This window comes from Polypterus senegalus, chromosome 16 (assembly GCF_016835505.1).
Source record: "Polypterus senegalus isolate Bchr_013 chromosome 16, ASM1683550v1, whole genome shotgun sequence".
NCBI lineage: Eukaryota > Metazoa > Chordata > Cladistia > Polypteriformes > Polypteridae > Polypterus > Polypterus senegalus.
Window position 1 is genome coordinate 36,752,489 of NC_053169.1, and position 13,808 is coordinate 36,766,296.

General features: G+C 35.6%; 1 protein-coding gene across 4 annotated transcripts in view; it reads right to left on the reverse strand.

The window, feature by feature from the left end:
• Positions 1-8,810, reverse strand: part of tbxtb (T-box transcription factor Tb) — a 32,035-nt gene extending 23,225 nt beyond the window's left edge. For 2 of the 4 annotated variants that reach the window (XM_039738611.1, XM_039738609.1), the window contains exons 1-3: positions 3,350-3,696; positions 1,247-1,511; positions 119-253 (exon numbers count right to left, since the gene is read on the reverse strand). In XM_039738611.1, coding sequence (XP_039594545.1) covers positions 119-253; positions 1,247-1,511; positions 3,350-3,555 — 606 coding nt within the window. In that variant the 5' untranslated portion in view covers positions 3,556-3,696. Of the gene's footprint in view, positions 1-118; positions 254-1,246; positions 1,512-3,349; positions 3,697-3,730; positions 3,823-8,754 lie in introns of those variants that run through there. The other 2 variants (XM_039738608.1, XM_039738610.1) reach the window with 2 other exon arrangements.
• Positions 8,811-13,808: the final 4,998 nt, after the last annotated feature.

Below are 13,808 nucleotides of genomic sequence, written 5' to 3' on the forward strand. Positions count from 1 at the left end.
TGTTTGTTTTTTTTCAAAAATGTTACAATCTCTGACCTTAAAATAATTAAGGTTTGCATTTTATAAAAGCAAACAAAAGGCATGCATGTATTTTGCAATGGAATCCTTTAAAACTTACCTCCTCATTCTGATAGGCCGTTACAGCAATAAACTGGGTTTCTGGAAAAGAATGACTTGTAATCATTCTCTGTGGCCCTCCAACTCTTACTATATGAATCCTAGGTTCATATTTGTGCAGGGAATTCAGCATAATCTATAATGGCAAAAAAAAAACACGTGTCACCTTTGCATACTGTAGCTAACTTCTAATCCACTCAGGCATTAAGCAGGAGATTCACTGGAAGTGGACATATTTAGCTTTTTACTATGATTTTTTAATTGTAAACATTAAGAAACAGCATTTACAAAACTGTCAAGAACACAATTACGTAAAAAATGTGTGCAATATCCACAGATGTAACCAGCATGTGTATTACAAGTTAATAAAATACACCTTATGAGAAGCACACAGTCCACATCCACTATTTAGAAGAAGACAAATGGGATATTACGTTACATAGCACACACTGTGTTAAGTATATATCAAGGGAAGTTACTTTTAAGCTGTGAGACCTCTTCTGAAAATGTGTATTCAGTTTTGATATGCTTATTGCAAAAACACATAACAGTGCTAGTGGAAGTCCAGAGAAGAGTGACTAGATTGACTCCAGGACTGCAAGTACAGATATAAGGAAAAACTGGAAAGGTTGAATGTTTTAGTTTAAACATAACAGTCTAAGGGGAGAAATAATAGAAGTGTTCATAATTATGAAGAGAATTTTTTAAAACAATTCTTCAACAAGAACACAGAGCTTTAGATGGAAGATGGTTCCAGGTAAACTTCACATAAACCTTAAGAAGTTTGTTACTTTTAAATAAGTGTTCTTGGCACAGAGAACCATAGATACTGTACATGACATAAGTCGTCAGGTAGTGTAATAAATATGGATTGATAAGCAATGTTGGACAGAACTGCCTGATCTAGTTAAAATGTTCTTGTGTTGTTATATTTTTATTAAAGCCCATTTAGAAGAATAAACCAAAGAAGCCCCACCAAAAATATAAGAACAGAGTTTTAAACAATAGCTGAGAAACAAAACATACTTTAGGCTTGACTTTATGTCTAACTTACACAGCAGGCAAGTTGAAAAAAATCATTATACTGTGTCTTAACATTTTATTTTATTTTAAATGTATTTTGTTTTACCTGTCCACCTCCATTCAGTTTGTTAGTCAGTTTGACTTTGCTAAAGGAAACTTGAGCTTTCATCCAATGAGCCCCAAAGTTAGGGGAATCTGGGTGGATGTAGACACAACTGGGGGCCTGCGGCTCTGGTTTTCCACCTGGGACCCACTCTCCATTTACATACTTCCATCTATGATTATCAGCTGCCACAAAATCCAGAAGAAAAGAGTACATGGCATTTGGGTCTAGGCCAGATACATTGACTTTCAGAACAGGAAACATCCTCCTAAACCAATAAGAAGAAGAACAGAATGTTAATGAAATCCTGGGTCAGGAATGACTCCTGCATTTTACATCAAAAATGCCCAATGCCAAGAAATTTAATTAAAAACTGTTGAAGTTCAGTTGTGCAATGAAGTTGTGGTACACCTTTTTTTTCTTAAACAAACATTACTTCAGTAAAATGTTAGACAAGAAATGAGTAATCTTTACATTACAACATTTACTCTTATTTTTGAGAAAAGTGTAACTGAACCAGTGTCCAAACTCTAAACCCACTCAATGTCAGTAAACCCAAAGAAAAGTATTATAATAACTACAACATGACTTCTCATTGTGTTTTCATGAGAACAACAGGTCTCAGAAAATATGTCTTTTTTAAGCTCCAGTCAATACATAGAAGAACAGAGAATTATGAGATGCACAGTGTCCACGCAGGAAGTGTGCTTTGACAGTCATAATTTGGAAAATGACTGAACAGGCTCATAAAGAACTTTAAAACTGGCTGAAGTCTAGAACAATAAAACAATAGTATTTAAAGTAAATGATAATGGATTCATTACCTGTTCTGTAAGTGTCCCACTCATTATGAATAACATAAGAAATTTAAATAGAAGGGGTTGACCCCTTCATAACTCATCAGTTTTACTTCCTCAGAATGACAATATTTTTATCACAATGTGAGGTTGCTGCCAACAATCACTTTTTCCTGCTCATATGTTAAATTACAAGCCATTGCATTACAACTGAAAAACTGAAAGCTGCACTATCCCTACAAATTCTGTCCATTCATATTCTAACCTGGTTATCTAGTGAAGAACTGAGGGATAGCTGGTGCCCATCCCAGCAACACTATCGAAAACAAAATGGGAACCGGCCCTGGGTGGGATGCCAGCTTCCTGTAAACTATATAAGCGACAAATAGATTGGTTCACAGCCTTCCTCACTAAATTTTAGGCAATGCAAAATAATTTATTGAATTACCACAAAAAAAATCTAACTGTAAAGCATTAACACTTTTACAGACAACATACTTTTCCAAATGTAAAGAGACATTATCGTAGAACTGTGTATTTCACTGTTAATTCAAATTAAATCTGTTCAGATACTCATAGGAATTTTTCAACAAATAATACTGAAAAAGCCATGTTAATATTATTGTTGTTGATGCTGTTGTTAGAGATTCATTATTTTATCAGTTCTTAGACAGGAGCCTTCGAAAAACATGACAAAGACTTTATAGCTCTTACTGGGCTCTTGACCTAAATATTGGAGGGAGAAATATTTTTATATTCTGTGCCTGTTGTCACTTCTTCACATGAAACATATTCATTAGAAATAAGACTGTTAAAATTATGATAACAGAAATACAAATACGTTAATAAAAAGTTTGCACATCGGCACCTGTTTACCTTATATATCTATCTTATAAAGTCAGTGTATGTTAAGTTAATTCTCTTAATGAGTCCTTAATCCATCCATCCATTTTCTTAACCCGCTTATCCATGGCAAGGTAGCGGGGAAGCTGCCCTCTCCCAGCAAGTATCGAGTAATTATGTATAAATCTTTTACCTTTTGCAGAAACATTTACTTGGTTTTGAATTGAAATATAATAAACAATATGAAATAAACCTTAAAATTGCATTTACATCGGACTTTATATTATCTACGTATTTGTTAGTTGGAGATATGGCATCCCTCAGTGCAATCTTGTGAGCCCTTTGATGTCGATTTAAAAGCTATGACTATTTTTCAAAGCGCTTTTAATTGCTAAGCCTCCTTTCTGACGCTCATTTAGTTAAAAGTTAAATATTTCGCGTCACAAAAGAGTCCAGGTGAACGTACCTGCCGTTTTTTGTCACTATCATCTCGTTCGTAAGCTCCTTAAACTTAAGCCACAGTTCGCTTTCGTCCAAGCTGACTTTGAGCTCGCGTTCCGTGGGGTCTCCTTTCTCACTACCAGCCTGGAGCTCATTCTCCACCGCACTCAGTAGATGATCAACCCTGTATTGAAGGTTTTTGCCGGAATTTTCTGTTGTAGTTCCGCTCATTGTATCAGAAGATCGATTTTTTTTACCAATAAAATTGTATTTATCCCGTTAAAGTCTTCAGTAAACCTGTGTTGTTCCGTATATTCCAAAGAGACAGAAAAAGTGGTAGACTTCAAACACATGAAGTTGTTCCCTACGATCAGTGCGACAAAATAACCTCCCAATAAATACTCACCAAATTCCCACTGACGTCCCGAAACATTTTGGACATGCATCGATTGGATGGTGTTCCCTTTGATGTGCCATACACTGCCTGCCATTGGCCACGTGCGGCCACTTCAGTCGGATAGGAGCGAAGCCTCTGAAGTTAATTGCCTAAGAAAGTTTAAATAGACCTCTTTTACGAAAATCTGCAAATGTTTACACCTATATCAAAGCCCATTGCTTCAATAAGGAAATGGCTTATCGGATATACTGAAGCCCATTACCTGTTTTCCGCATTTATTGATTTTTTTGTATTTCAACGAGAAACTTATAAAAACGCAGTTCATATAAATATTTTGCAGATACAGAGTAAGTCTAACAATGGTATCAAAGATTCTTTAAGAATAACTATGGCGTTAACTTTATTTAATTTGAATATTGCCTTCATCCTCCCATCCCTTCAGCAAAGCAGGAATATACAACCCTGCATGAACACAATATAGAATGGAAAATTAATATTTTAGAATCAGATCAGGATTTTCCTAACATCATGTAGATTAATATTATAAACGTTTTGCTCCCATTTATTGTCTATCCGTGCATTTTTGAGCCGTTTAATCATTTCTGGAGCACTGGCTTGGTGAGGCTGATGAAACCCACATCTTTTGCAAACAAGGAAAGACAGGCAAAGTGTTCTCAACCTTTAAGGGGCATTTCCGCGACAGCTGCATCTGACATTACACACTAAGAATTATAACCATAAATGTCCAAATGTCCAGTTTCGATATCATTCGAAGCGGGACTTCAACTATGTCATTTGATGTGTGGATAAGCACTAATTTTAAACTATTTCAGTTAAAAAAGTAAAACTGCTATATTTTAACTTAAGAGAAAAAGCAATGCCCATAATGTGTGCTACAAATGGTGTGTACCATTTCTGTTATTTATTGCCATAACACACAATCAAGGAGCACTGATTTCTTCAATCCATTCAAACATTTTCAGATATGTTTAATCTTGAATTGATGGAGTCCAACGTTTGGATGAGCACCAGATGCAAACGTGGATATAAATATTAAATAATTGCAGATTTTCCCCGTTTTAAAATGACTCTAATGATCTTGGTCTACATCTGATCCTTTATTTTACAACTTAAATAATTCGTTACTTGAGTTTAAGTTCGAGCGAGCCGGCAAGTGAATGGGATTGTTGTTTATTCGGACTGATTGCCAAGGTTGGGAGATGAGCCGGTGTTTATTGCCCTAACTCTCTGTGAGAATTCGCCTTAACGGACCAGCGAGGTGACAATGAGCAGGAAATGGTCCGACACAGGCACCGCCGTGAGCTGCGCCCCCAATAAGCAAAATACAAAGGAGTCAAAGCGAGAGAAAGAGATCGCGTCCCGACAGAGAAACCGAAAATGCGAGAGGACAGTCTGAGTTGTGGAAGGCAAGAGGAAATGTAAACTAGGTGGCGAAGTATTAAGGGCACTTAAATAATGTATGTGCATTGCAGTAGTCCTAAAATAAATCCGCAGAGTTAAGGAACAATGGCTTAGCCTTTGTTTGCTCTTTACGATAGATAGATAGATAGATAGATAGATAGATAGATAGATAGATAGATAGATAGATAGATAGATGTTTAGCACCATATAAATGCAGATGGAAAAAGGCCGCCCTCAAGTGCAAAAAGATGCATAATGCTTTATTCCTACAATTGTATTTTATATACGATATCTAGTATTTATCCCAATAACCTTGCATTTCCTTACATAATGTGACACGAAACAAATAAAAGTTGTATTATTTTACACTACTGCAAAAAATATGCACTGATTATAATCAGTAAGGAATATGTAAATGTGTAAACTGCTAGCAATGTTTCAATATATTCTGTGCAATTTACAGCTCTGACTCCAAAATCAATGTGGTGTCGCAGCGACGAAATTACTTTAGCTAGCTGTGTATTTATGCAACGACATTCGGCGTTTTAATAGTTTACATCACAAATACACCAATTAAAAAATCCAGGATTCGTTTGTTGATACCCACCTAAAATAATATTCACTTTTGGACCCATTTAGGATATGTTTTCAACATAGCTACATATTCAGCTGTTTTAGTGAGTCGTGTTTATATTGTCAAGTGTCGGCCTGCCCTATGAAGTATGTGGCATGAAGAACTGATTTTATAATGTGAAATTGTTACGAGTACAGCGAAACCCATGCACCTCACTTATCTATTTTCACGTTCAATTTTTTATTTTCAGTTCTTGGCTTTAAATGATGTGGAGCCTATCTCGGCAACACTGACCGTAAGGCAGGAGTCCACCCTGAACGGGGCGCACATGCTCACAGTCTCGAACATTGGGCCAACAGCACAGAAGGAAGGCACAGATTATTCATTTCTGCAGTGGTAGACAGTTCATTTTTATTTTAAAAAAGACATTAAATATATGATATGTACAATCTTATTAACGGAAACTGTGAAATATACGGAAACATTAACAACTTTCAAGCTTTTCTATTCAAGTGACCATTTTAAATTAATTTTCTGCGGCACTTAAAACATCACCTACAGCTTAAATTCCCAGAAAACAATTACAATTGATCAGTTAGTTTACAATATGAAAATTCCGATAGCCATTTGTTATGTGTATATACACTAATATGTTAACAGTTAAAAGAAACAATAATTTCTCGGTTATTTTATAAGGTTTTCACGAAATAAGGCCATTTTGTAGCTGTGGTCGGGACCACTAATGAAGTCTACTTTTGCGCGGTGTCCGGGCAGACTTTTGGTGCCTTTAGTTTCCATGGAGGACAGAGCACAGTCGCATAGTTTCAATTACTTTTGCAGAGTGCACAGCGTTCTATTGATGAAATCCATAGCATTATTTATTTTTGTAGCATCTGTGTAATCCAAACTACACTTTTAAAAAATAATGGCCGTTTACTGGGTTGTATGGGTCCTCGTTAATTGAGAAAAACATACAGTCTGGGGAGAGCTCTTTGCATATGAACTTGGATGCAGCAAGATACCTTTTCATATCAGGAGTCCGCTATTATTTCACGAATATGTTATCATCTGTTCATGGTTGTTTATGGAACCTGTTATTGATCTAATTAAATGAAGGTTCTTTCTGGAACCTTCATGTTGATCGTTCTTTTGGGAACCAAAATTAATTCCATAATGTCGTCACTCTGAAGAACCACTTGCATTTTTAAGTGCGTACATCAATGACCAAACATTTTATTTACTCACAGTCCGACTATATAAAATCTTGTATAATCACTGGAAACGCTGTACTACCGTCAGTCTTATAATTTCCTTGTTACGTGCATTCTGTTAATTAAAAAACAATGGAAAAACTACTTCCATGCTTCGTTGAAACCAATTAATACTCCTTTATTGGATTCTGGAGCTAAAGCATGCTTTAAATATAGAACTCGGTGTATGACAAGGATCGCCGAATAATATTTATTAAAGCAATAGGTTTTCTTTTTATTTTTCAGTTGGTATTGAGATGGTGGAAAAATGGTTTATTGGTTGGTTGATTTACTCGGAATTCAACGTTCAGAGCACTTAAGATGTCTTATTATGACTGAAGAAAGTGGTGGGAACTTGCCTTTGCCGCGTACGTTTAATTGCAGGTCAGCATTAAGGAGAAGAGAAACAGTTCGGGGGCGCCTTTCAATGTGGGCTGTAGCCCGTGAACGTTTACTACTACAGACTTCCTCTGGTGGCTGTAAAAACTGCTCTGACATTGGGACACATTCCTCAATTGCAGACCGTCATGTTTTAATTACCCTTTTTAGGGGTGGCGTAGACTACAGGGCCGCAAAATACGACTGAGTAATATGTACTTCATGCGCAGGAGCGCTTTAATATCGCCGGGTTCGTGTGATCTTGTAGTTAATATTAAAGGCGCTACATGAAACCCATTGACTGAATAAGTCGTTTAACCATTTAATGATATATCAAATAAGTAAAACCTGCAAAATATTTTGCTCTTAATCTGAATGTAAATATTTTTTAATTGACATGTAAATGATCAACATGTGCGTATCACGCTCTTTTCTTTTTATTATTACTTATGCATATATGTCGGTGTACTGTATATATTGAACACCATGTGATTAATATTTAAATATTTCATGTCTTCATTGCAAGTCTTCTACAATAAAGATCTATCTATCTATTCAAGCCCCCTTAAAATACCACAGTAAAGTCAACATTTAATTCATACTTAATGTCAACATTTAACTCTTAATCTGTCTCAGCCATAGAATGAGACGGTAGGACAGCGATGCTGCCTAAACAACGCTTCAGTACTCTGAAATCAGGACGGGCCCCCCTCTCTGCACGTTACACGTTTAAGTATTGTGCTCCTTTGCATCTCATAATTTGTGCGGCAAGACAGTGTGTGGGTGTCTGTGTAAGTAAGCCCTACGATGTCTAGCGAACCGCTCTCCTCATTATTCTCGATTCAGTTTAGCCTCGCAGGAGTCCAGGCAGGGGCATCGGACACAAGGCAGGAACCTGCCATGTATGGAACGCCACACATTTGCAAGTATCCAAATCGCTAATGGATTAACAGTGATTTAATGAAATAAAATCAGCTCAATACGGGTTCCCTCTGCCGCTAGCGTTACATGGAATTGGCTTTGGGGTGTCTGATTTTGGGACACTGTAAAATTTCTCAGTATTTTCGCATTATAGTGCTGATCAGTCAACATTATTTCCAAACTAATTGCCGTTTCATCCAGGCCAGTCTATTTTATTTAAAATTAACTTCAGAACATAATTTGTCTAATCAAATTTCAAAATTCGATAACCCCATAAACCTTGAGCAACTCAGTTTTTCAGGCCCAGTTCACCGACTAGCTTATCAAAAAAAATTCTTGTTCAGTAGCCAATCTATGATGAAGAAAGTATAAGGTTTAAAAAAATGTGTCCATTGTACCAGATTGGGGAAAAAATACTTTTAAAAACAGCCGGACAAGAGCGCCATTGAAAAATCCAGCAGTGTGGTAGAAACAAATCGACTCTGTACCTTTAAGAGAGTCCGGGAGTTGGCTTCCGCGTGCGCTCACGCTCTTTATAGCCCGCCCGCTGTCGTCACAACGATACCGTCGTGGATTGACTGGTGTGATCTTCGTCAAATTCGTTGGTTTTTTTTTTTTTAAACAAATTTATAATTTTCTGACTTCCTTGCATTCTTTTGAGTATCTCCTATTTTCTGGACACAACATATGATTAGAGACATGTCCAGCGTTACCAACAGGCAGCAGAAAGCTCGAAGTGACGGCTCAGATGAGCAGGCGTTAAAGGCGCTGCAGGTGAGTCTTTAAAATACGCGCGAGCCGAGGCAGGCCGTCATAAAAAGGCGACGAGAACGGCGAACGAGCTCGGAGAGCAGCGGCGGCGGAACAGGAATAGCAACAGGAATGTGTGTGGTAGTGAGTTTGATACTGTAACGCTTATTTTTAAACAATCAGAGAATTACACCTTCTTTTTTAAACAATCGTGGTGAACCACTTTAAATGCAAAATTAAAACAAAAACAGTGATACATAGCGACAGGCTTGGATTTTCTTATTATTAGTATTATTTTTTTAAATAATAAACGTCTTTGTCCAACGGACTTTGAAGTCATCCATTCATCCAGTTCCATTAACCCGCGTGTCCAGGGCAGGGAGCCTGTATGAATATGTTCTATATACACTCGCACACTGTGGATTCAGAAAGTAATTAGACCTCTTCAGTTTCTGCACACTTTATTGTGCTATAGATTTAATTTTAAATGGATATATATTTGCCATTTTCTTCCCAACAATCAACACTGAATAACCCATAATGACACTGAAAATCTGTTTTGACAGGATTGAAGATCCATTTAACAAACACAGACTGACGTGTGTCATTCATGTAAATACCCAAGACTTCAAATCGCTACTTCTCAAAATCCCCTTTGGTAGCAATTACAACTTTCACTTTTGTTTCATAAGTCTCTGTAACGTTTGCACACTTGGATTTGGGCAGCTTGTCTCATTCTTCCTGACAGATCCTCCCAGTCTTCATTAGATTGGATGGGAAGGATTTACATGTATGAGATAATCAGCTGCAGTCCCAGACCTTTTTTTTTTCTTTTTTCCATTCTGTCATGGTAGGTAAAAGATGAGACATCAGACAGACAGGCTTCTCTTTTGTTTGTGATGTCCAAAACACTTGCATTCATTATTCCTCATGGTAGCATTCTACACATTGTACTTCCTATGGAGTGCTCATTGGTTGTCAGTCCTCATACACTGTGAGCCTGTCCCTATGACTCAAGAAAAAAAATGAAACATACTTGATTTTGTTGAGGTAAGTTGCAGGCTAGTTGGACTGAGTCGCTGGGCATATCACATTATATGACTGAGGGTCACTTTAACACCCTGTGACTGCCACCAATTTACTGAGATTATGTAAACGAAGTCTATGACTAAAAATCACTGGAAATGTTGCATAATGTGACATGGCCTTAAAGGTGGCTAAGAATGAGGAATGTACTCCAAGAGGATTGTAAATTATTAATTACATTTAGTTTGATTTCAACAACTACTGTTAGGGATAATATTGAGTTTTTGGAGATATTTTAAGTTCCTCATTAAAAATCTTTGGCCAAAAGTGAATTAATGTATGTAAAAATAAAAAGGAGTTAGATGTGGCCTTAACTAGCAGCATTGGTGTCTGTGTTTCTAAGCAAAAACAAGATGTACAAGCTGTTCTAATTGAAAGCATCTATAAAGTCATTAACACAAGTCAGAAATAGTGTGCTCTTTATTTTAGAGTGGACTGGTTATTATTGATATTTTAAAAAACAAAACTGATACGGCTTGTGTCAAACTTCAGGCCAGAGTTACTCGGCTAACGCTTCACTCTGTGCATCTCCAAGGCTACACTTGGCTGCAATGTCAATTTTATATGCTTTATGTATCACATTTTCTAGTTTTACTCCTTATTTCTCTCTGACCTAGAATGTTTAGATTCTCTTTCTTTAAACACACTGAGATACTGATGAGTCAAAATAACATGTCTTTTGAATAGTTGAATTTACGCAATAAGACTAAAGTTTTGTTTCTTCATATTTTATATCTTAACATCACTGATTTATGTTCAGCTATGCTGACTACAAGTACTGGCAATTAGCCAATAGATCATAAGTGCTATTTGTGTCATCATTAATCATGTTTATGCGCTGCCAAAAAATACAATCTGTTAAAATATTGCACTCACTGTAAAGCCACCTTACTTCACTGAGTGATCAGCTATTTTTGCCTCCTAGTTTTTTTTTTTTTTTCATTTTCTTTCTAAACTTCTCTGTTCATTTCTCTCCCTCTTGCAGACAGAGCTGCAAGCTTTAAAGCAGATCCATTCATCTCTTGAAGGTGTTCTCAAAATGGTTAGCTGTTTTAACCAGGTACTTGTCTTTCATCTACTGTTATGCAGATTTTTATTTATTCTGAAGTGAAAATTCTTTTTGTGTGATACAAACACTTTTATGTTCAGCACCACCTATCAAGGCTGCCATTTTACTTAATAAAAAGTGTGTAGGTATGACACCATGTTCCACTTAGGAAATGTCCCTCAGTTGTCTGACAATTTCACTGAAATAACAGAATTTACACTATTAAAGTTTGTTTGAAAAGGAATTAGAAAAGGAGTAACAAGACTTGTGCAGAGTCAGTAGTGGATTTGCAACAAGGATATTTGGGGTTCTCATCATTCTTAATAATCCATAGATTATGGACTGGGCCAGCTCATTTGTGCATTTTTTTTTATCCATCATTTTCAGCACATCCTCAACTAGCCATTCATTAAAGGAAGTCCTCTGTATGAATTATTCACACTCGCTCAGATTTGGACAATCTGAAGCAGCTGGTCAACCTAACAGCATGTCTAAGGGGACAGATGTGGTATCCTGGAGAAAACCCATGCACGCATATAACAATATGACTGGCTGAGCACACTAGACACACAGACTGGAAACAAACTAGGTTTTAAGTTCTACAGAACCTTCATACTAAAGAATAACAGGTAATAACTTGGTATATGTTAGTATGGGTTAAAATAACAATAAGATTAAACAAATAATAATACATTTTCTTTATATAGCACCTTTGCCATGCTCAAGGCTTTCTTCTTCAAAGTTTCACTAAAAATGTTTATGTATTTTTGATTTTCAAGCAATTCCCATATAGTATCTTGCTAAAACAAGATTTAATCTGGTGACACAAAAGACCTCTCTAAAAATCCAGCATCATCTTTCACCATGGTTCTGAGATGTGAAATGCACAATACTCATCTCATTTATTAGAACTGTGTTTTTTTTCCATCCTCAATTATAGTACTTTAATTTTTGTTTCATTAGAAAGATTTATCAGTTGAAAAACAAAGGTCATGCTTTTCATACTTTTTATAACAAATGCTCTTTAATTTGGCATTCTTGAAGAAGAAAAATTTGTATTGTCTTTTAGTTAATCTAATCTTTGAAACATTATTTGCCTGTATTAGCAATCCATCTGTGGTTTATTATTTCTGCCAAAATTTAAATGCAATCCAACATGTGCAATGTACTGAAATGCCTTCATTGTTCGTGTTCTGCATTTAATTATGCTGCAGTTTTTAATAATATAAATCAATCAAAAGATTCATTGCTCATCAATAAGGCATACAGTGGAGCACACTGCATTTCTATTCCATGGACAGAACTAAGTAAAATCAAAAGATTAATCAGCATCAAGAGGTGGGGCAAAGAGCGCCAACAATGGTGTAAAAGGTAATTTAGCTTACGACTGTATGTTCTCGTTGTGTATTTGATTTAAAATAAGTAAATATTACCTACTTTCTGAACTGCATTATTAGTAAAAATGTAGGCCTATTGGCTGCACTAGTAGATGGGCCATTTGTGGTACTACAGCCAGCTTTACTTGCCAGTGAAGTGTCCTCATTACCCCACTGCTAATCAAGACCATCCAAGACTTGGTGTATACTGAGGTCCTCATGTTTGTTGGTTCCTTTAAAATGTACAGTATATTTGATTACTTGTTTAATTTTCTTATTGAGTATGTCGGGGTGGGGAAGCAGGTAGTGTGTTGTTGTTTTTTTTTTTTTTTTATTAAAAGCTCTGTTTCTGTCACTAAGATGATCTTCTTACTCTTCACCTTTTAACACTTTTATGTGTTGTCAACGTGCCTCATCAGTGTTCTCCATACAGCTCAGTCTTGCACCTCCAATTTGGTAGCAGGCTTCGTTTAAAACATTTGATTTTTTAGAGTAGAATGTCTTAGTGTTAATAAGATTGCTTGGTTTTTTTCTTTTGTAAGCTCTTCTTTCTAACTGACATTGCATGAATTCAATTTTTAATGTTTTTGTTCTCTTTAATGTTTTTTTTAATTTACAAATAAAATGAAAACCTAATATTTTAAACAGTTATACATTTTATTTAGAAATTAAGAAAATCTTTTCATTTTTACAGAATGTCCACTGTGCCATTAAGAGCAATAATGAACATGCTGGTAAGTAAAAAGTTTTATTATTAAAGTATGTTATTGTTTTCTATTATCTCAAATTAGGGGAAAAAAATCGAATTCTGTTTAAGAGGATATATCCAAAACTTTTTTTAAAACCTGTAATGTAAATTCTGAATAAGCATACTTGGCCCATTCTTAACTGTCTTGTGCGATTATATATAAAAAGCTAGATTTTTGGTTTGTGTTTTTCTTTCAATACCTGCCTATGAGGAAAAAATTCTTGTTTTTCATTTCTTTTTTTGTTTTCTAACGATTGGTTTTAAAATTTTGTTATTCTTCATTTGATTTAATAGTATGTTGTTGTAATGTTCTGCTTTTATAATATCAAATAAGTATTAAATAGACTTTTCTGGTGAACATCTATACTGTAAATATATCTTTGTTCGTTTATTTTTATATTGACTGTTTCTCTTTTTTTTTTTATTTAGATATAAACAAAGGTTGGCAAATATTTTTTACTGGACAGAAATGAACTGAAAAGAAAAAGCCAATACTACTTTAAATGTTTGTTAATAAATGTGTTAATCATATGA